General features: G+C 43.0%; 1 protein-coding gene across 2 annotated transcripts in view; it reads right to left on the minus strand.

The window, feature by feature from the left end:
* The window catches only part of LOC147198959 (protocadherin-15-like), a 188,639-nt gene that overhangs the window by 34,522 nt on the left and 130,713 nt on the right, over window positions 1-23,404 (minus strand). For both annotated transcript variants that reach the window (XM_086122234.1, XM_086122233.1), the window contains 3 exons: window positions 20,083-20,199; window positions 13,451-13,591; window positions 12,231-12,343 (listed from right to left, as the gene is read on the minus strand). In XM_086122234.1, the coding sequence (XP_085978360.1) occupies window positions 12,231-12,343; window positions 13,451-13,591; window positions 20,083-20,199 (371 nt within the window). The remainder of the gene's footprint in view (window positions 1-12,230; window positions 12,344-13,450; window positions 13,592-20,082; window positions 20,200-23,404) is intronic.

The following is a 23,404-nucleotide window of genomic DNA, read 5'->3' on the forward strand; positions in this document are numbered from 1 at the left end:
CCGACACGGTGAAGTAATTACCGTAAGAAGCGGCCGATCTGAATGACTCTTCAGCCGCATAACGTATGACAGGGTTTGTTGTTATGGCAAACTCGGTACAGAGTCAGCACGTTTGCTCGGAGACCGACGCGCTGACTTCTGCTGTTGAGAGAATTTTCAGCTCAAAACTGACGCAGCTCAGGAAGGAGGAGAGGGATGACTACATCTTTGCGATTTCTGCAACAATGACTTTTTATAGGGAGAAACATAAAAACAAATGACAGGCACTCAATATGGCGGCGCCTTGGGAGTTTCATGCAGTCTGTGACCACACTCGTTGCGCACGGATATCAAAATGCAACAAAAGGCTGCTTCAAATGTGGTTTAAATAGGAAAACTCGCACCCTATGATATTGTACTTTTATACAACCACAGTAATGACATATTTCAATAGAATGTAAAGGAATTAATCCAATTTTGCCATTTTTTGAATCTTCACCAGATGGAGGCAGTATAATACACTTTTCGATATACATAGAAACAGTCCCAGCTACTCAGTAAGTCGCAGTAACGTTCGTTGTTCTTTGCAGAGGATAAAGAATGCCTGCGAGTGGTTTTATTCATTGCTTGAATATCTTTTTGTAGCCCTTCTATTGCATTTGCCGCTTTGTGTTAGCATTATGCTATGGCAAACTCACGTGGTTTTAAATGCACAAGGTGTCATTCTCTGTTTTTCATTTAGTTTGACAGTAAGCGAGGAGTGGCTCTTCACTATCTGAGTTGAGTGCGAGTATCTTAACTTTTTGCGCACGAGACAAAGCAATAAATAAATAAATAACACAAATGAGGGCCTGGAGCATTAAAAACTCCAAGATAAGATTAAACCTTTATTAGTCTCGCAATGGAGAAATTCCAGATTCACAGCAGCAAAGTTATGAAAGGAAGAAGTAGAACAACAAAATATAGGAGCTGCTGGAAAGGCAGCCACTCACGCGGCGCCATTTTGAAGTCAAAATAACAAAAATAACACAACACAAGGCGCCTCCGTATCAGCAGTATGTTCCATCTGGCCCGCCATGATGGTCAGGATACAATTGTTTCAGCCATATTCGACCATAAAAACACATTGCTAGCGATTTGAACACATTAAAGCGTTTCATAACCAGCATCTCCAGTGCGGATGATGCATTTTCTTTCCTTTTTTTTATTATGAGATCACCATTGATTCTGAACTGCTTTCAGGCTTCTTCATTCATTCACCACAAGAATACCAATAAACAACGGAGGATCTGCTGTAATATACCTACCGCCAGTCAGCAGTACATGCCGCCTTTTTAGATATCGAGTATACACGTAATAGAATCTGCTTCTACCGGAGTGTCATTGCGGCAGAATAGCATAATTGTGTGATAATGAGCCACAACTGACAATGGTCAAAATATTACAAGTCATGCACCTTCATTTTACTAGTACAACCAAGTTGTTCTACCAGTACATTGAATTGCCTTACTAGTGAAGACAAATGAGTCTTGCTCAGTAGGTGGGCCTTACGATGGATATCAAAGAAAACAAATAAATGCGCAAATGGCTTTTCATGCAACCGCGGTAAATCTCTCCACCCCCCATCCCCCCACTCTACCAGTTTCTACACCTCCTACACCTCAATTAGCACAGTGACCTTTAAAAAAAAAAAGTGTTGTAGTGTTGGTGTTAATAAAATATTCCACTCAATTACAAAGCAATTTCGGATGGCTGGAGGGCAAATGGTAGAGTGACACAAAGGGTCCCAGATGGCAGGACGAGTGGGACCATGATTGATAGCTGGAAATAGCCAAACCAAACAAGAAACACTCAAGATTTGGGATTTTTATTTATTTTTGGTATGAAATTAGTTACGTCTCCAGAGTGCCCGTGTATTCATAATGTGTGACGCTTTTTTTTCTATTTGCCTACACTTAAAGAATGAGAATCAGAGCCTAACATCCAAAATAGGAATTTTAAATCCGCGCATTTGTTGAGATACGTTCATGCACCCTGTAACACGATAAGCTGTCCACTGTCGTGACCGCTGTCCCTGAAAGGGTTAACGAAGACAAAGGGCGAGAGCGATCCAGACAAATTTGAAGAGAGTCAAACCGCTTTAGAAATGAGACAAGTTCACTTGCTTTATAAAGTTGACAATCTTCAATCATTTTGATGTGAAAGCCAAAAGGAAAAAAACATTTTGCTGTTGAATATCAAGCAGCTTTCTCAATGCTCGCAAGAGAAAGAAACAAATAAAAAATTGTTTAGATAACCAAAAGTCACCTTTCCTCAAGCAGATGCTTTCAAGCAAAGATTTGGTGTCTCCAACAGTTGAAGTATACAAATGAGGCATATCGCAATACTAAGAAATGATGATAAAATTGTACATGTAGAGGGGGAAAAAAATAATACAAGCAGCAAAAAATAAATAAAAAAAATAAATAATAATAATTAATTTAAAAAACCTAAATAGGAAAATGTTACTTAACTGTCCAGCTGATTAAAATATAATATGAGCTATCCAAGGTACATTTCTGTTCTTAATTCACTCCGGCCAACCAAATACATCAAAAGAATGAGAATAATGAACAGCATTATGAGGAAATGTAAATGTAATCTTGTATGGGAATGCGGGAGTTCGGAAATGAATAATGGAGGAAGGGTGGATAAAACCATTTGGGGATATTATTCCACAATTTTCTCTTTATCGCGTGAATTATCGTTACTTATTATATTTAAAATATTAACCGCCTCTTTGGGTCGGTAAAATGAAGATAAACTTCCACCAAACTTGGGATGACTTCTCGTCTATGGTAGCAGAGGGGAAATGAGCTCTGCTGTGCTGTCATAATTCTGGCGATGCATATTTTATCACACAATTTAGAATAATTCACGACTTCTCCCTTTTTAGCTGATTTTTATTGTGATGAATATTAGTGAGGAGGGAGGGGAAAAAAAGGATGCAATTTTGCTGCCTGTGCTCTAAAAGCTACACGCCTGCATTTGAAGGGGACATAACACAGGAAATTGACTTTTATATTGCATATATATGAACGGTTGGGGGTTCCGGAACATGTAAATCTTAAATCTGTCAATTTATGAAAATGTTTCTGCAAACGGCAGCACGTTGGACACTCGGTGCTTAGCACACTTGCCTCACAGTTCAGGTTGAATGTGAGGCGACAACCAAATTAGGCGTCCGTGTGCCACAAACACACTTTTTTTTGGTTTGGTTTTTTTGCACACGCCAAAAGAGTAGCAAAGAAAAACATTGGGAAAAACTGACGAAAGCAAAAAAATCATAATAATGAAAAATGTATAAAGACGTAAACATGTGATGTACTCGTACATTATTCCAGGAGTAAAAAGTAATCCAGGTATCTGCAGCTTTGGGGAAGACACATTTATGACTTTTCACAAATCGTTTTTTAAGGCCGCATCGATCAAATTTAACAGCCCTCATTCACTAATGCGGCCACGAGGCTGTAAAACACATTTCACACGTTTTTGTTTTACGGTGATTGCAGAGTAATTACAAAGTTTTCAAAAAGTTGTTTATTGGGTCTGGCATTTTCAAGACTCTTGAACAACGGATTTAATGTTCGGGGGTCATTTTTAAGGATAATTAGGGCTGCACTTGTGGTAAAATTGAATTCAATACTTTTTAAGTACCTGCAGACAGCCTGGGAATGCGGACGAGTAATGAACCAGAAGTGAAAAATATGTTCTTTTTTTTTTTATTTAAATGAGCCGTTGCTAGGAATATAGATATATATTTTTTAGCTTTGTGCTGTGAGTCATACTTCTACCTATGAGTGAGCTACATGTACGCCGCTGATTAAAAGTGGGGCAAGAAAAGGAGAGTGACAGCCACGAGACACTTTCAGCACTTATTTATTATGATTGTTATTATTATTATTATTATTATTAGTGACGAATTTAAGTTATCAAGAAAATAAGAAATAACAGGGGTATGGGTTTTTTGAAGCTAGATAACACTTTGTGGACAGCAAGGGGTGTGCAACAAACAGGTTTGTCTTTTATTTTGTACTCTGCATTTTACTCATCGTTAGCGATTCATTTTGTTGGATGCACAATATGTGTGCTAATTAGTGATCACCGTGTGATTATATCCATCCATCCATTTTTCGATCCGCTTTATCCTCACAAAGGTCGCGGGGCATGTTGGAGCCTAATCCAAGTTGTCTTCTGGCTGGCAACCAGTTCAGGGTGCCCCCCGTACTGGTTGCCAGCCAATCGCAGGGCACACAGAGACGAACAACCAGCCGCGCTCACAATCACACCCAGGGACAATTAAGAGTGTTCAATCAGCCTGCCATGCATGTTTTTGGAATATGGGAAGAAACCGGGGTACCCGCAGAAAACCCGCGCAGGCACGGGGAGAGCATGCAAAACCCACACAGGAAGAAGACCGGGAGCCGGGATCGAACCCACGACCTCTACACTGTGAGGTCGACGCGCTAATCACTTGATGACTGGGCCACCCGTGTGATTATAAGTTCTAAGGTCATAAGGTCACAAGGTCATTCCATTTTCGTCATGTGGTACAACATTTAATTGTAATGAATTCTTGTTAAATAAAGATGAATTATTAATCCTACTTATAAGAAAACCTTTTTGAGTTTTCCCTTTACCCCATCGATAAAGAGATGCCAATAAACGTCACCCTGACGAATCCGTAATTTTCTTCCAAAAGAATAAGACAAAAACTAAAATGGCTGCCAGAAATCAAGACTGCTGTGCAGCTCTCGTTGTGCATGTTGCCTCCCCACCCCCGCCCGCCCGGGCCTCCCTTCACGACATCAATATCAATATCATCATTACTATTAACCACCGGGTCAGCCTGACACACCGCAGGAGCAGCCTGGACGGCGATGCACCGTGACATCACGCAAACAGACACAGCGGCCTGCATGTTTTATAGCGGCCGACTAAATCATTTGGCACCTGGAGGCCTCGCCCGCAGGGGGACATTATTCTCTCTCTAACAAGCTGAATCTCGCCGGAGTTGCCGCTGACATAAATTGGGCGCTCTTCTGGTAACAAAAGCCCACAAATCCCACCGATGCATTTTTATTGAAATACATTTTTAAAAAGGCGTGTTTTCTATGTCGCTTTTGTTGGAAAAAAAAGTGTTCAGTCTAAAAAAGCAAATCAGAAAGTGTGCACATTTGAGCGGGAGAAGTTGGGAGGATTTTGACTTCATAAAATGATGCAAGTGGCTTTCCCAGAATTTATGTGTTCGGTGTTGCCACTGGGCATTTAATTATCTGCCTCGTACGCTTGACTGTCATTGTGTTTTAAGGCCGCCGAGGTTTGACAGTTTTATTTTGTTATTTGGCCTCCGCAGAGAAGATGCAAGAAAAATGGTAATTTGCTCATAAAAGTTGGTTGACTCCCGCAAAATAATGCACCCCCTCGTTTCTTAAATGATGGCTACGGCCCCGTTGTCACATATGGCTCGTGTCAAACTGAAGAAATTAAAAAGAACTGCTTGTAAATTGGGTTGAATGAATGGCTCGGATGTAAAAGAATCGGGTCTTTGGAGAGCCCGCCCATGCATCAAGTGTGAAATTAAACAGGCAAATAAATCCGTGGTTATCTTCTCATTTTTCAAAAAAAAAAAAAAAAAAAACGTGTCTTTGAACAATCGGTCGTGCACTTCCACCCTGCTAAATTAAATTTAATGGTTCATTTTAGGCCATCTGCTGAAAGTGGCCCGTGGTGGCTTTGCAAAGACGTCATTCATTTGCAGTCTGGACGCACAGCGGTGACTCAGGACCGGATGCACAAAGAAGGAACTGCGGCCGCTGATAGCGCCTGTAATTGCGCCACCTTAATGTCCTATTCACAAAGGATGGAGACTTGGGGGTTTTTTTTGGGGGGGGGGGGGGGGGGAGATATAGTCACAAGACGGGTCCGTAAGTCACTAAATTGGCATCACTCAGTAGCCCCCGGGCTTTGTCGAAACGCTTCTCGCTCGACCCCCCTGGTCGTCATGGCAACAAAAGCTATCCTCAGCACCCGGAAAAGATGGAGAAACAAAACAACACATTTCTAGTGAAATGACACTGGTGGATGATAAGTGTTCTGTATCCTTTGTATATTTTCGCAATGGAATATCGGAGACCTTTTAGGAAGACACGTATTTTCAGATTTGTATGGTCCCATGTGTGGTTGAAATAATAAAGATGCTAGTTACAAAAAAATAAAATAAAGTGCATAGTATGGTTCTTTGAAAGCATTGTTACAAACTACAGGGCTGCAAGACAATAATTGGATTTTTTTTTTAAATCAGGAAAACTTTGTGGAGGGGCAAAGGCCAAGTAGGTATTCGAATTTAACACATTTAGTAAAAAAAAATTAAAACATAGTTTCATCAGAATTATAAAGAACAATAACATTATCAAGTATCAGCACTTGGTATCGGCATACTTGGGATATTCAAGTGGAAGCACAACTATGACCTGGTCTGAAAGCAAACTGCCATATAAATCGGGATAGAAATTTGCGGAATGTTACTATAAATTTTGATTAAATCATGACACGGGCATCGATCGTCACGCTTGTTTTGCGGTGTTGAGGCTGGCCTCATAAAAGTTTAGTATCGGCAGGACGACGTTGTTCACTCCCTACGTGGGAGTGCCGTCTACTCTATCAGTAAGCCGGGAGAAAAAAAAAAAAAGGCTGAACGGTCGTAACTTTGGCAGGCAGTTTATAAATGGCTTTTGGGGCCTTTCATTAGCATTTTGGCCTCGAACATGTTCAATAATTTGGAAAACTTTCCAAACCTCCAAAAACGATGTTTTTTTTTCCTTTTTTTTAATGGCTTGTGCCAACGTAGACACTGTTGTTTTTTTCCCCTCTGGACAACAGTTTTATTATTATACAGTAAGTAATTCTCCTAGATAGATATACAGTGGAAGCCTCCCCAAAGTTGACATCCTCCCACCGCCCAAAACTTTCAGCCAACAATTACTTTACAATCCAGCCACTGGAACCGTGTCATTCGCAGTGGTGATTAACAATGATGATGAGGTTTGCAACCAGATTCCAACGCCACGCCACGAGATGGAATGAGGTAATGCGCTGAAAAGTAAATCCTGCCAATGAACTCAAAAGAAGAGATTAAAAAAAATCAATTACTCATCGCCTCCCCGCAGGCCGCGTAGATGTCGATCAACACGGTTGATAGCGCGACAGACGGCTTAATAAGACAACGGCTGTGTGGGAGTTTGTTCGCTGAGAGGAAAGGAGCGGCCAAAAGTGAAAATGCGGCACTATATGATGAGTAAATGTCATCATTGCACTAAAACCCTTTCAGGGACAGCGGGTACTACAGTGGACAGCTTGTCATGTTATCAGGTTACGGGGTGAATGAAAGGGTTAAGATGGCGGGCTTGATGCCGCACATACACATGGACGAAATTATTAGTGTACTCGATCAGTGGTCACAGAAATAACTTGATAAAGGTGATAAGAAATATAAAAGGAACAAATATTCCATCCATCCCTCCATCCATTTTCTGAACTGCTTTATCCTCACAAGGGTTGCGCGGCATGTTGGAGCCTATCCCAGCTGTCTTCGGGCAGTAGGCGGGGCCACCCTGAACCGGTTGCCAGCCAATCGCAGGGCACACAGAGACAAACAACCCATCCGCGCTCACACTCACAATTTCGGAGTGTTCCATTAACCTGCCATGCATGATTTTGGAATGTGGGAGGAAACCAGAGTACCCGGAGAAAACCCACACATGCACGGGGAGAACATGCAAACTCCGCACAGGAAGGCCAGAGCTGGAATCGAACCTGGTTCCTCTGCACTGTGAGGTCGCCAGAAACAAATATTGACCAATGATAATTCGATATTGCTTTTGAATTGCGGTTCAACAGAGGGTTTTTTTTTCAACAAATTGGAAACAGACCTGGACAAATATTTGGACAAAAAACAAACAAAAAAATCACAATGTCTTCAAAGTCATAATTGGTTAGTCCGCCTCTTCAAATGGTGACAAGTAGTCACTGTTCTGTTTGTTGACACGGTGTGGACCACACATGGACCAGAGGAAGTGAACGAGAAAGGAGATAAGAAGGAATATTATTGACAAGAACATCAAAGGTGCCAGTAGGAGTAGTAGTAGTAGTCGTAGTGCTTCTGTAGGATGATAATGAATGTGATTAATGTTCTAATTACGGATTTTGAAAAGATGTATTGATCCGCTTGGTTTCACGCGGAGGACATTGTTTTATTTGTATGAGTGCATTTGTACAGGCAAACCAATTTGAGCCATTTATCCCAAACAAGCCCCTTTTTATCCCCTAAAAAAATTTGACATAACAGCTATACATTCCACTTTATCGCACTCTCTTTTACGAGCTGCTTACATAAACAGCTCACGCTGCGATGATCTCAAAAGCTCCGCAACAAATGGCAGGTGTGCCGCTACAGCATAAACAGCGGTCGGAGGCATTTATTGTAGCTAACAACGACTAGGAGGCCCTCATTTCCCTCTGACAGATGGACGGGAGCGACCATAAAGCCCGGACAGAAATCATTAAGCCGGCCAAAACCCAGCAGAGCCGTTTTGATTGTGTGCCCCCCCCCGAGCTGCAGGCATAACTTACCCGATTGCTCATATAACTTACTGCCTGCGTGGTGACAGACGTGAGCGTCTCTGGACATTTACACCGTGATTTGTGATCGCGGCATGTTCTCTCTGGGGGGGGGGGGGGGATCGCCCGACTGAGGGATGAGCCGGCTCTCGGTTCAAAAGAGCGAGCAGATTGGACACCCTCAGCAGGAGAGACGGCGGTCGGGCAGGAGAAAAGCTCCAGCACCTGCCCTTTAACGCTTTTCACGGCTCATCATTTGCAGTCGCGGCCAGCTGCTGGCGGCCGCTCTGCACCGTTTGAAGCCGACGGAGGCCCCCCCGCGGACAAGCGAGCTTCCGGTCCCGACCTTCTTTGAGGGTCGGGCGACCGTAGCTTTTTCAAAGTATCGATCAATGACCCGGCCAGCTGTGCATTGTGCTGCTGTGCGTTGTTCATCGATGGGTGAATAAAACTGAGCGGCGTCGGGGAAGTGGGGCTGGCGTTGGGATTTATAGACGCTGTCGGTGGCAGCAGCTCCAGTAGCGCAAATGTGAACCACAAACTTCTCCCGCTTTCATCGCTTAAAAGAAAATAATGTGTTATTTGCGAAGTCGAGTGAAATGAGCAGTTTTGCATCGCAGCTCGCCCGGCCAAAATTTGCCTTGAGAAGTCGCTCGTTCGCCACTAGGCAGTCTTGCCATCTTCTTTGTGAGGCTCTTTAACATCATTTAGACTCACCCTGTAACTTGATAACATGATAAGCTGTCCACTGTAGTAAACCGCTGTCCCTGAAAGGGCTCATGTACCCTATTGGCCCGAATATAAGACGGTATTTTTTGCATTGAAATAAGACTGAAAAAGTGGGGGTCGTCTTATATTCGGGGTGTAGAAAGTATACTCATTCACGACGCTAGATGGCGCCAGATATCAATTAAGCGAATGCTGAACTTGACTCCCCAGGCCAAAGTGAACCCCTGCCACGAAGAAGAAAAATAAAAAATAGTGGTAAGAGGGAAAAGAGAAGAAAATAATCGAAGAGATAACAGAAAATGGAGAAACGTAGTGACAATCTGGAGAAAAGTGTGTCGAAGATCGGCCAGGTTAACCGGCAGCTGAGGAGAAGTTATGATGTAATTTACAATTCAAAAACCAGAAAACCATTTACAAATGTGATTGCACTTTAGATTTGAATGAGGCAAAAATAACATGCTTTTACTCGCAAATGTATTGTTATAATCATTTGTCTCAGATGTACTGTAATTATTTTCTGTATAAAAATTAAATTGGTGTTCAAAAAGTGTTTTTTTTCAAACTTGAGTCTTGAAAAAGAGGGGGTCGTCTTATAATCGGGGCCGTCTTATATTCGGGCCAATACGGTAATTTCGGAGGGGATGGGCTGGGGGGGGGGGGTGTAAAGTGTAACTGTTGATACAAACCCAACCAAAGTCGCGTTTCAGTTCAGGTTATCTCGCATTCTACTTCCTGGATGTATCCTGGCTATTGTTTGTTTATAGACACATCATGAACTGGTCTATTGCAATTGAATGAGAGCCAACGCAAAAATCATCGGCGATGAACACAGTCTGTCTCGGGGTATAAAGTATCTCCCCCAAGGAGGTCACCGCATCACGTTGGTAATGTAGGTCAAACGTAGAATGAATTTTCAAACGGCGCCGTTCCCAGCTGACTCCAGCCGTCACTTGAAAGTGGCTCTGGATCTTTGCCCACCTCTGTGTTATTGTGGAAGCGCTCCGACATGTAACGATATAATATCTAATACTTTTTTTTTTAACCTTCTGCCTTTCCTATGAATGGAAAAGCGATTAACTGCAGCGATGCTTGTCAAGCGCTGACTTCGGAGATGCACGTCAGCGGCGAGCATCCACGGCCGAGCATTTTATAGTCAAGGCAGATGGTGGGGGAGGTACAGCTCTCACGTAGGACGTCATTCGATCATGCGGGTGTAACCTCATGTTGGGACCGGTAACCGTAGAGAAAATCCACAAAAGAATACCGGATGGGCAGATTTGCGCACAGACGCTCGCAACTCCGTCATTGTGTCGACAGCTGTGTCATGCCTCAGCCTGCCTATCCGAGAATTAATAACACGTCAAATTCAGTTACGGCGGCTCGTCTGCCTACGCTGAGTGACACGCCAGCTCGAAAATCAATCCACTTAAAACGAGCTCTTCCATTAAGCCCCGCCGGAGCCAACTTTGCCGTCAGTCCTCCGGTGCCTCAACCGACTGGGAATCACCTCAGACAGGTGCCGACTGCAAGTATGCGACGAGGCACATTACGCGGCGCGGCACATAACCAGCGAGTGCTTCAAAGACGCTTCAGATGGAGTGTTAATAATCTATGCGGAGATTAATTATAAATCACCGTGCGGACTCCTCCTGAGTCACTGCAACATCAGCCTTTTGTCGGAGCGCGCTTGGACGCGCGCCGCCTCGCGTGGCAGCCCGTCAGCATCCCAGAGAAACAAAGAGAAGTTTTGACCTTTCTGACAGTTATAGTGTGTCGATGCTTAAGCCTGCCAAAAATGGCTCTTTATAATAATATTGATCAATAAAATCCGAGAGAGCAAGTCAGTTCTCACTGTTCTTTTCTATGCCATGGACCAGTTTATTGTGAAATGGAACAAGGACCATTTTCAGACCGGTGTATTCCTTGCACAATTCCTTGCCACCCGCGTTTCGCAGATATCACTCCCTTCGACTTCTTTCTATAGGGTTATATTAAAGATAATGGATATTGAACAGGCGGCCCGGTGGTCCAGTGGTTAGCGCGTTGACCTCACAGTGCAGGGGTAGCGGGTTCAATTCCAGCTTGGGCCTCCCTGTGTGGAGTTTGTATATTCACCTGTGTGGCTTTTCTCTGGGTATTCCGGTTTCCTCCCTCATTCCAAAAACGTGCATGGCATGCTGATTGAACTCTCCGAATTGTCCCTTAGGTGTGAGGGTGAGCACGGATGGTTGTTCGTCTCTGTGTGCCCTACGATTGGCTGGCAACCGGTTCAGGGTGTCCCCAGCCTACTGCCCGAAAACAGCTGGGATAGGCTCCAGCACCCCCCGCCACCCTTGTGAGGATAAAGCGGATCGGAAAATGGATGGATGGATATTGAACAATGATACAGGACAGAACTCACTCGTAGAAAAAGACTTCATTGATGAGGCTTTGCGAGAGCAAACATGGCAGGAAACAGAGTCCCGTCTTGATACGCTTTATGCGACGCACGGTGGTCATGTCGATGTGATTCAAATGAGGTTTAAAAAAACAACAACTCACCAACCACTGATTACAATAAAACAACTTGCCTTTGTAATACATTCCTCAAATTTAAAAGAGACATTTATGAACAACCTAAATAGCAAGCAGCTGTTAACCGCAAAAGGGGGGGGAGGGGGGGGGTGCTCGGCAAAATTCACTCCATACTGGAAAATCAATGTGGCAAAAAGAGAGCATGACAATGACACATGAGCAGAATGTCGAACAAAGTCGTCGACGCACATTATTAATCCAAAATGAGGGAACGCACGAGATAAATATTTGATCGTGCAGGTGATTATGATTTTGAGCACGTCAAACTATCATAACAAACGCGCACCCACCTGTACTCCTCCTGCGTGAAGATGGGAATGCGCGAGGGCTGAAGGACGGTGATCTCCACCAAGGTGCTATTCGTCTTCACCGGCTCGCCGTCGTCAAAGGCGATGACAAACAACTGCACGCACGCACACACACAGTGGTCAGATATTACACGCTGTTTACAACAGCCACCATCATTCGTTTTACAAGCACATGAAGGAGTGGGAACATTTTTGTCGCAACGCAGTGTCTGAGTTGTAATGAGCCGGTGTCTCATTACAACCATGTATCCTGAGAGTGTCTGCTTCTCTCTTTAAAAAAAAAAAAAAAACACATCTTTAAAAATAACAAATAAACTGGCCAAGTCACCTTGTGATGATGGCCTGATATAACAAGCTGCGAGTGTTCAATCCCTGCTTGTAGATGCCAGGATAAAACGATAACAATAAACAGGTAGCGCCGGTCCAAAAACTCGATCGGATCATCACTATGTAGCAGTGACGTGCGTTCATGGCGAGGTTCGCGGCTTGTGACCCGCTAATAGCCACATTTACAAAGTGCCGGCCGGATGTGCCATGAACTACAAATAATGATAACCTACATCAGAATTTTTTTGTTCGTCTTTCGGCATGGGAAAAAATATAATGGCAGTGGATGGCAACACACAAAAGGTTTTCATTGTAGTGGTTGATGCACAACTGTGACATTAAGATTAAACATTTCAACTCTAGTAACCGCTGTCCCTGAAAGGGTTAAAGAGCCTGACATTAAAAAATGGTCAACTTGCCGACTGACTGCAAATGTGCTAACTGATTGGGGAAAAAAAAAACCACATTTTTTTTCGACATCTCAGTAGTGTAACTGGCAATTTGGGAAAAATATTTTTTCTCGACACGGGTAATAGTTTTCAACGTGGTGGTCTGTGGACCAAGTTGCAGTCCACAAGAAAGCCGAAAGGATCCCTGACAGGTTGGATTTTTCTGGATTTCGTTCTCCCTTTGGATATTTTCGATCCACTTCTCACTGCAGAGTTAGTGCGGGTTCTGGCTGTCGACAGAAATTACCTTTGGATATTTGGAGAGAAGTTGGTCTGCATTGTCATGGTGTTTCTTCGCGACAATGGCAACAAATTTCGATCACAATAACGTCACTTCATCTGTCCATCCATCGTGTCATTGTAATGTACTGTACCCATCCCTCCATCCATCCTTCCAAAAGTATAAATGCTGTAGCCTCAACTCACTTTAAAGGTAAGGCTGGGCTCCTCATTGAGGTTGACCTTGGTGACAATCCTTCCGGTCACTTCTTCCACATCAAAGATGCTACCGCTATACGGCGACTTGTCTTGGTCTACTCTGTAGCGCACAAAACTGGCTGGAGTGCCCTGAAACGCACAAAAATCAGAAAAGGAGATTATGGCAGGTCACAAAATGTTACTGGAGCCCTCGAAAACAAAGCAACTGTTGGACCACACGGGTAGAACACAAAATGTTACTGGAGCCCTCGAAAACAAAGCAACTGTTGGACCACACAGGTTCCACCAAAATTGGATCTTCAGAATGTTAAATAAGAGAAAAGGTGGTCTTCATTTTATCTTTGTACAGTGGAACCTCTAGTTCAATTAGTTTAAATTCGGAATTTGACCCCAAAATATATAAACTGCAAATTCTGAGGTCAAGCCACTGTTGATAACTGCCAGAGAAGATCTAATAGAACTTATTGTGACATGAGAAAAGGAGGTACATGTTCTGGCTGTTCAGTACAAAAATATGAACGGATTATTTGCAAATTTTGAGACACTTTTGCTGAATATGCTTAAAAAAATAATAATCATAAATAAATAAAGGAAGACACGGAATGATGAATTGTATAAAGGTTTCCCCATCTCATTGCTCTTAACCGTCAGCCCTTGATTGCACTGCCTTGTATAAATCAAATGTTATTGATGAATTCAGAGTTCTTGGGTTCAATGTTATTGAAAAAGTGGGAAACATTTTTTATTACCGATAAATTCATCCCTACAGTCTCCGTAATAAATCACTCGCATTAATAATTAGTCGGCGCCGAGCGTTAACGGTGACACTTGGATTAAGATTAAACACACTTCCTGATTGCAGATCATCTTTATAGTTTTCCGTAGACTACTTTCCTGCGTAAGGACAGAACTGATCTTTTAATAATGGACTCCCTCCCACCCCCACCCCCTTTTCAATAAGATCTGTTGCCTAGAGGAATGGCCAGCCTGGAGACGACATTGACAACAGATAAAGCATGATCGTGTCCCCGAGGGGGCTCTTTTTACACACTTGTTTTTATGGGGATAGGAAACCTTCTCAAGGGGGATTTGCAGGACAATGGAAAAGATTGTCAGAGTGGATCAACAATAAAAATCAAGAATAATGTTTGCAGTGTCTCGTATAACCATCATAATGGCCACCGCTTTAGTCAAATTAGCATTATGTACACATGATATACCGGCCTCAGTAATCTCATCAACTCAATATTTTATTGTTTGCTTTCTGATTACCTGTCATCAATAAATAATAAAAATCATTGGCTTCAGCACGCGTATTACCTCACGGAATCCATATTGCAGAGTCAGACCAGTTGCTGGAGTGCTCATCTCAGTATAGTCTAAAGCATCACTGTAATTTCCATGACATTACATTTAGTCCTTTAATTTTTACGGCTAACGCTACTAAAAAAAAAAATCCTACAAATGCCTCTAAATCGGCCAAATATTTTGCTGGTATTTGTCCGTTAATTTGTCATGAGTTCATTGTAAAATGGTTGGTTAGCAGACAGAAAAGAGGCGAGCGAAGATCACCGAAAGAACATTTCAAATTTTTGAATTAACATTTACAATACAGTACATTTTTCCATTTATAGTACGGCTACGCTGCAAAAACTGTTTTATATAAAACATATCTTTAACAGTTTGTAAGTACCACTACCACAAGATGTAATCAGATTAGCAGAACTAGATTGACAATGCTCCAGAAACCTAGATGATGTGTCTGAATCTTCATTAAAACCAGTGCCAGTTGAGTTCACAGTTTATTTACCATAAAAGGGAGTGATCCAGGTAGTTTTATGTCCACGTTTGAGGTCGGCGAACAGGGGAAATCATTATCTGAAGTTAGTCAGTTAGCTGACTCACAGGCACGGGCAAGCTAGCATCACTGTAGCATAGTCAGACTATTTGCTAGCATCACCGTCGCCTAGTCTGACTATTTGCTGGAGATCTAAACATAATTGTTCTATTTTTACATTAACTTACAATCATCAAATTATTCCTCTAATACAAAAGGGCAATTTTCACAGCTAGTACTGATAAAACCACTTTAAAAGGGTATTTTTCGAACCATATATTTATCTGTTTACAAAGTCATATCCGTCATATTGATAGAAGTTGTAGATGTGTCAATGTGTCCGGATGTCTCTTGGATTAAAAAAAGCCATCGCTCAGTAGATTGGTCGCTTACTGATATCCCTTATCAATCACTCATAAAGTGCTCCTGTCTTGGTTTCCGGTTGGGATAATGATTTTTTATTTACACCTGATTTGAGGCATGATTCTTACTTGTCATCAAGAATGATGGACCTCAAAATCATTTCCCAAGCCCATGGAGCTTTCCATGCAAGAAAAATAACAAATTTTTAACCCCAAACTGGTCACCAGCCAATCGCAGGGCACACATAAACAAACAACAATTCACACTCACAATAACATGCAAACTCCACACAGGAAGGCCAGGGCCCGGAATTGAACCCATGACATCTGCACTGTGAGGCGGATGTGCTAACCAGTCAACCACCGTGCCAAGTATCAAACAAAAACATGTTTGTTTGTTTTTTTCTTTTTTAAGCGCACATTTTACTGCCCTGTGAAAATTTGCTTCTTTGGACGGGTTGACCCCGTCTATTGCAAAAATTTAAAAAGCTGCTCACCCCTCCCCCCTTCGACTGCCAGTGTATGTATGGCTTTTGCAAAGGGAACATTTTTTAGATATAAGTAGCTCCAGAAAAAATACTTTTGAAATATTTAAACAGTTGAACAACAACAAACAAGTTTTATACACTACATCCTTTCCTTGATTTGTTTTTTTTAATTCTCCACAGTGGACACATTATTCTATTACCATGGCGGAAATAAAATTCATGGCTGTTCGGTACTCAAGAAGCGCATCTGTGATGGCTTCACATCTACAGTAAGTGAGGGAGGGAAATTAAATGTTAAGCGCTAAATAACCCAATTTACTTCCACCCCACTCCTTCTTATTAAACATGCATTTTAAAAATGCAATGAAAAAGATAGGCGGCTCTCGACCAAACAGTAAGAGTATATTTTCTCCCGCAATGCCCCCCAGTCATCAATAACAGACCTTTCAAACTTAGCCAGCAGGAATCATGCATTCAGGAGCATTTGTCTCCATGGTAATCACATTCAGAGTGATGGAACACTAGATGAAAACACAGTCCTTTAGACATCACTGGCATCATTTCTCCCGAGGTGTAAACTGAATAGATATCGGTCTGCCCACAAAGCTAACAGGGATGGTCCAAACTGTTCGGAACTTTTGACAGAGACGTAGTACACCGTCTAGCTGTGATACATATTGTATTAGCCTTTGACGGGCACTCTATCAATAAAATGCTTTGAGCCCCAGGTCAATAAGAGACTGGGTTAGTCCACTCCTGTTAGGAAATCGAATTGGTGTGTCAGTCAAAGCCCCGTTTGCGTCACAGGCTCATTCGTTCACGTATGCCGACCACATCGACATGCTGGAGGTTGTGTTCTCATATCGAAGGAGGTTTTGAAAAGGTTGTTTTAGAGTCATATGCCTTGGGCAGAGGCAAGTGGAAAGAGGATTCGAATTTAACATAGAGCCTGTGGAGTCGGGTGAATTCCGCAAAAAATAAAATAAAACCTGCTCCGAGGTGAGGAATGTACAGTGGTGCCTTAAGATGAAAGTTTGGTTTCTTGACTATGCAAAGACTCAAATCTCAAATCATCCTTCCCCATTGAAATGAACGGAAATCGGATTCATCTGTTCCAACTTCCCAAAGAGGAGAAAAATAACACTCAATATTATACCGACATAAGTAAAATATCGTATAAATGTTACTCTGTCTCATTCAATTTAATGCAGATTTTGCTGCTCATTCTGGAGGGTGCACCGTGGCCACATGGGAGCAGTATAAAAGCCAATTCATACTTGCCGCCTGGATGACAACAGCCAATCATATTGCAGCGTGACGCGTCCTGCCTCAAAGTCAAGTGGGATTCATCGTTACTCCTCGAAGCGGAGATAGAATACAGCATGAGTATAACTTTGACCTCCGCGAGCTTCATGCAAATACATAAAGCAAACTACTGACAAATAGCATCACTCGTAGCAGAGTCAAAACGCTTTCAGCAAGGGATCTACACACAAATGGCGCATCAACACATGTAAACAGACAGTGTTACATTACTCACAGGCATATTTTCTTTATCCTTTGTGAAAAAAGCTTAAAAATAATGCAATGTACTAAGTCACTTACGGGAGAGTCTTCTTCATTTGTGTCTGCATGACTGTTACATTGTCCCCACGTGGCAAAGTCGCCCACATCAGAAGGCATAGCTGAATCATCATGATGCACAAATTGTTCAGTGCTCAACTTTCCTGCTAATTACCGTATGATCGTATGTTTTATTATATTTTACTGTTTGAAACCACGCTATAAATTTGTAGGACCTTTTTGTGAAGGCTGGAATGGATTTTCATGCATTTCAATGGGGACCGAGTGTAATGAGGGACCAATATTTTGATATACAAGCCACTAAAAAGGTCAGCTTACCATTTTAGTTTCATTTTTAATGACCTTAAAAGGGCTATGAAAATTGAAACTTCAAGCTATCATCAGCAAGTGTGTCAATTCTTCGTCACTCCGAACCTTGCATGACAGTTTAAATGTGCCACTCCGCATTTCGCTATGTGGAAGTCTGTGAGCTCCCATCGCAATAAGTGATATGGAAAATGGGTGGTGGGGTCGAACATCAAGAATTAGGCTGTCTCAACAGAGTGACCCCAAAAAAAAACATCCAAGTTGCTACAGCGGTTGAATGAGTCACAGTGATTATGTGAGCTACATTAGCACCCTCAGCTGGGACTGCCCCGGTGTCAAGGTGCAAATCCAACTTTGTGAGAACCCACAAGCATGAACGGCTCCTGATAATAAAAGGAAATGGAAGTTGGGGCTCCCCAGACTGGCGGAAACAACCTTGTGAATGTCCTTTAATGATTCCCGAAGAACGACGATGAGTCACTGAGTATGAAGGGAGTGTCAAATAAAAAGTTGAGTTGTAATGAGTGACAAACAACATTCGCTCAATTCAATGTTTTTCATCACAATGTTTTGTTACCGACGCGCGGCAGACATCTTCTCGGCTGCATGGTGAAACTTGCGCTTCGTGACTGATGGATTCCAGAAGAAAATAGACCAAAGTCATTATTGCTCCACTCTTGGGAGAAACTCCACAGACACCAAAGTGTGAAGGAACCCCCCCCCCCCCCCGCAGAGCATGTATATTTTCTGAAGTGTGACACCGTCTGGGGCTAACGGCTGGTGGTGACTCATGCAAGTCAAAGCCGAGCCGGTGAGGAAGAATGGAGATGCGTGTGTACATGGGGGGCGGGGGGGGGGGGGGGGGATGCTGCGGAACACACAAATGAAAGCGTGCAGGCTTGCAGGAACTTTCAAGTGCTTGGCGTGAAACAAGCGAACAAATGAGAATGTGTGATGTTGAAAGAGCGACGTGTCGTGAGGAAGCGAGACCTCGCCGGGCCGTTCTTTCAGATGTGTTCATGAAAAAAAGAAAAAAGCACACTGGCTTTGTTCCACATTGTATAGACAGCGCATTTTAATTAGAAATACAACTGGAAATGCACAGTCGGCGTCAACGAGCGCCGTGGAGCTCGCCTGTGGTCACTATTCAAACATCTGCCCAATGCATTTTCGAGAGCACTTGTCATACAGGTCGTGGGTGAGCGGGAGATTATCTCAGAGTGCAGAGGTGTGGATAATTTCCGGTGCTTTTCCACACATTGGTTGCTGGGGATTGCAGGACCCGCCCCCAAATTACCGTATTTTCCGCACTGAAAGACGCACCTAAATACCTTCCATTTTCTTAAAAGCTCACAGCGCGCCTTATGTCAACCCCAAAATGGCTCCTTGGTAGAGACATGCGCAAGTTCAACGCAGAGTTCAAACTTAAGGCGATCAGTTAGGCAGTTGAACACGGAAATAGAGCAGCGGCAAGAGAGTTCAACGTTAACGAGTCAGTGTTATAACCTGCTGTTGGTTAAGTGAACTGTGTCGCTGCTTTATTAAATACGTTTTACTGACATCTCATTGTCGCGATTTAAATCAGGGTGTAGTGTAGTGAAGTGTTCTGTTGGCATTTCCTTGAGCGCAGCTCCATCTAGTGGATGCATTGTAGATTGTGGCTTATAATGCGGTGCGTCCAATATATGAAAAAAATGACAAAATAGGCCATTCATTGAAGGTGCGCCTCATAATCCAGTGCACCTTTTAGTGTGGAAAATACGGCATCACATTCGTTAAAACTCTCAGTATAACGCTGACATTTGGAAACTATATCTGTTAAAAACACAACTCATCTTATTCCTCTAAGAAACCACCAACGCCTGAGGAAAAACAACCAATCAGCGATGGAATGTGTGACGGACCAGGTGCCAACCGTTTGCTGTGGACAGGTGGGCTCGTTGTTTGAATCGGGATTATGTTAAAATATATTTCGGTCTTTCCCTCCATTCGAGCTAATACAATTTTTTTCATGAAGGTTTACAAATTAATGAATGTACTCACCGCTGGGTCAGGGTCCTCTGCAAACACAGTCGTGATGACTGTCCCCTTCTCAGCGTTGGGCGCCACCATGCCTTTGTATAAGGGCTGGCTAAAGACGGGGGAGAAGTCGTTCATATCCTGAAAAGGAAGGGGAGAGACGCCACGAATGAAGATCGCTAATGGCCGGATAGAAACACGGCTCCAAATGCCAGGTTGAAACTGAACGGAATTTGTTCAGGGGACTCGATAGTCCAGAAAAACCGCGAAAACGCGATAAGAACGGATTCTCAATTGCAATCCTGACCTGATAAAAAGTACATTTGGTACAGTGAGACAAGTAACAGTGAGCAGAGAGCCAAGATAGGGTGGCGCCTTCTCAATGAGTGCATTTTTTTCGGGGTGAGTGAAGAATTGCAGAGACAAAGACCAAAAATAAAATTGAATCATGGAATCGCAAAAACAGGATGTTGCAATTGAGAGGAACGTATTCAAAGGGTTTTTGTTGGCAGTTTGGAGACGGCTTCTTTATTGCCTCATTTTGCCGAGGCCGTGTTATGCGGAGCATGAAAATCACTTGTAGCTACTTTACGTTGGACTGCTGATATTTGTAAACGTCATTTTGGAGGCTGCAGGCTCTTCTTATTTGGTCTCATGATTGGCTCTCCAAAGACATTTCGTTGTTTCTCATTTTCTCATCCGTGTGAAATCGGCTCTGCGTGCTTTGGAACTCAAGATTGACCAGAGACTACAAATTGCAAAAGGTCGTACCCGCTTTTCCAATGTGTCAAGAATTGAATTCAAACCAAGAGAAATTGCGCCGTGGTTACAAAAAGCAAAAAAAAAAAAAAACCTCACACGAAGCTTTGCCAGTGTATTTGCCAGCTTGCAAATACACGAGCTGGCACCAAGGTTGGAGTCGGCATTAGCACAACAAAGGCAACAACCTACTTTGTCGAGATGCAGCGATCGTGATTTCCACATCCGCGGGGGCATGAAGACCTCTTGCAATAACAAGCCTTTTGTTAATAATGCACAACAGGTCAGTGTGAAAGTTTGGCCGTGTATTTGAATGGCGTCTTCGTAAGCTTGCAATCTCAGCCGTGTTGATGGAAATCGTGAAAAAAAGATAAATAAATAAATCCTTCGGCCTAATCTTCCTTTTGCATTACCTTGTGGTTATTTTCCAATTGTTGCGACTGTGAGTCTTGCATATGAATGATTCATAAACGCTTCTCCGGGACAAAATGAACCATCCGGGGGTTTTTTTTGTTTTGTTTTGGTTTTTTTATGTGTGTGTGTGTGTGTGTGTGATCAGCACTCCAGATCAAACGAGTTCATTCTGACGCCGAGGACACACAGGACAATCCGCACCGCAGAGCGTCCTCCGAATGCGCGAACGACAAAACAATACGAGAGGAAATCAAACGGGAGAGACTTCAAAATAGCCCTCCGGAGATATTATTCGAGAAGCGGAATCGGTCACAGAGACGCACGCTCGAGTGAGTCTGGCATTTTCAAACAGCCGACCGCGGTTTGATTATCGGCAGGGCGGATTGATCTGGCTTTTGCCAATCTAACGCAGGTCGGTGGTGTCGGCAACAAAGTTGACCCTTGGCGAAGGACGAACTCCACTCGGCAGGTTGCCGTTTGGCGGGTCGGCCCGATGAGCTCCCCCGTTCGTGCGAAATTGAGCGACGCGGGGGCTTACGTTGAGGCGGCTATTTCGAAGTAAGACAAAGCCGTGAGTGAGCGCACAAAGCTTGCAAGTCATTAAGACAACATCCTTGACTAAGTTGGTACGTCCCAAACATTGCCAATATGATCCAAACTTAAGACCAAAAATAAATAAATAAATATCCTCTCCACAATGATTTTCTGTCATATAACAAGATGAAGTGCATCCCGGGTTCCGGCATGTTTTATTCAATTGTTCATTTTTGAGTCAAAAGTAAAAATGTTCATGGCAGGGATGCTTGTCCTTTTGATGCTTTGGGGGGGTTGGGGGGGGGGGTTCACTTCTGGGAAAAACAAAATTTTGTGGTGTTATTTTTGAACATTACCATACCAAACACTGGAAAACACCAGGAGTTTGTCAGATACATTTGAGAAAAGAAAAAATGCACAGAGGAAATACCTTCGACTACCTTCTAAAGCCACCCATCAAAAGCTGGCACTTTCGACGAAATATCGATTACCGGTGCAGCGATAATTTTACAGTTTGAGCCCTGCGAGTCCCAGGGACTCGCTGATCAGAAAAGTAGGAGCCCCAGTATGAATTTAGAGTTCCAAATTCTGATATGGTCTACTTATTGCATATGATAATAACACAATCAACAACAATATACATTAATAATAGGTGTATTTCTTATAAACAAATCCATTTCCATCCATTTTCCGCACCGCTTGATCCTCACTGTTTCCTGCCATGTTTGCTCTCGCAAAGCCTCATCAATGAAGTCTTTTTCTCCGAGTGAGTTCTGTCCTGTATCATTGTTCAATATCCATCCATCCATTTTCCGATCCGCTTTATCGGAAGCATCCGGGGGGTGCTGGAGCCTATCCCAGCTGTTTTCGGGCAGTAGGCTGGGGACACCCTGAACCGGTTGCCAGCCAATCGTAGGGCACACAGAGACGAACAACCATCCGTGCTCACCCTCACACCTAGGGACAATTTAGAGCATTCAATCAGCCTGCCATGCATGTTTTTGGAATGTGGGAGGAAACCGGAGTACCCGGAGAAAACCCACGCAGGCCCGGGGAGAACATGCAAACTCCACACAGGGAGGCCGGAGCTGGAATTGAACCCGGTACCTCTGCACTGTGAAGTCGACGTGCTAACCACTGGACTACCGGGCCGCCTTTATAAACAAATGCTGCAAAAAATTAAATAATTCAGGCATACAAGATTTGCTTGAGAAATAGGTTCTTATTTTATATAGGATAAAATAAGAACCTATTTCTTTGTTCAGTCTTTGACTTCATAAATTCTCCTCTCTTTACTCTGCTTCCAATGATGCAAGGCTTTCTCAAAGTCAACTTATCATCGCAAAAAACTATCCAACTTTAGCTGCTTCCTCTGTGATATCTCCGCAATAAACTTTCGCAACACTTGTTTTAACGTTACACAACTTGGCATCTCGTCTCGCGAGAACGGAAATCTCGTCACGCAAGATTATTTAACGCGAGATCAAAACAACAATGGCGGCGATTGTCATACTGCGATCATTGCTGGAAAAAAAGGATGTACCGTAGGGTTTTTTTTTTTTTTTTGTTTTGACTGAGAAATTTTCCAAAAAGGCACATCATTTGGAACCGTGCGTCCCGCGGGAAAATTATGCGTCTA

Source organism: Hippocampus guttulatus, chromosome 10, assembly GCF_054856545.1.
Source record: "Hippocampus guttulatus isolate MCC_2025c chromosome 10, RoL_Hgut_1.0, whole genome shotgun sequence".
In the NCBI taxonomy this organism is placed as follows: Eukaryota; Metazoa; Chordata; class Actinopteri; order Syngnathiformes; family Syngnathidae; genus Hippocampus; species Hippocampus guttulatus.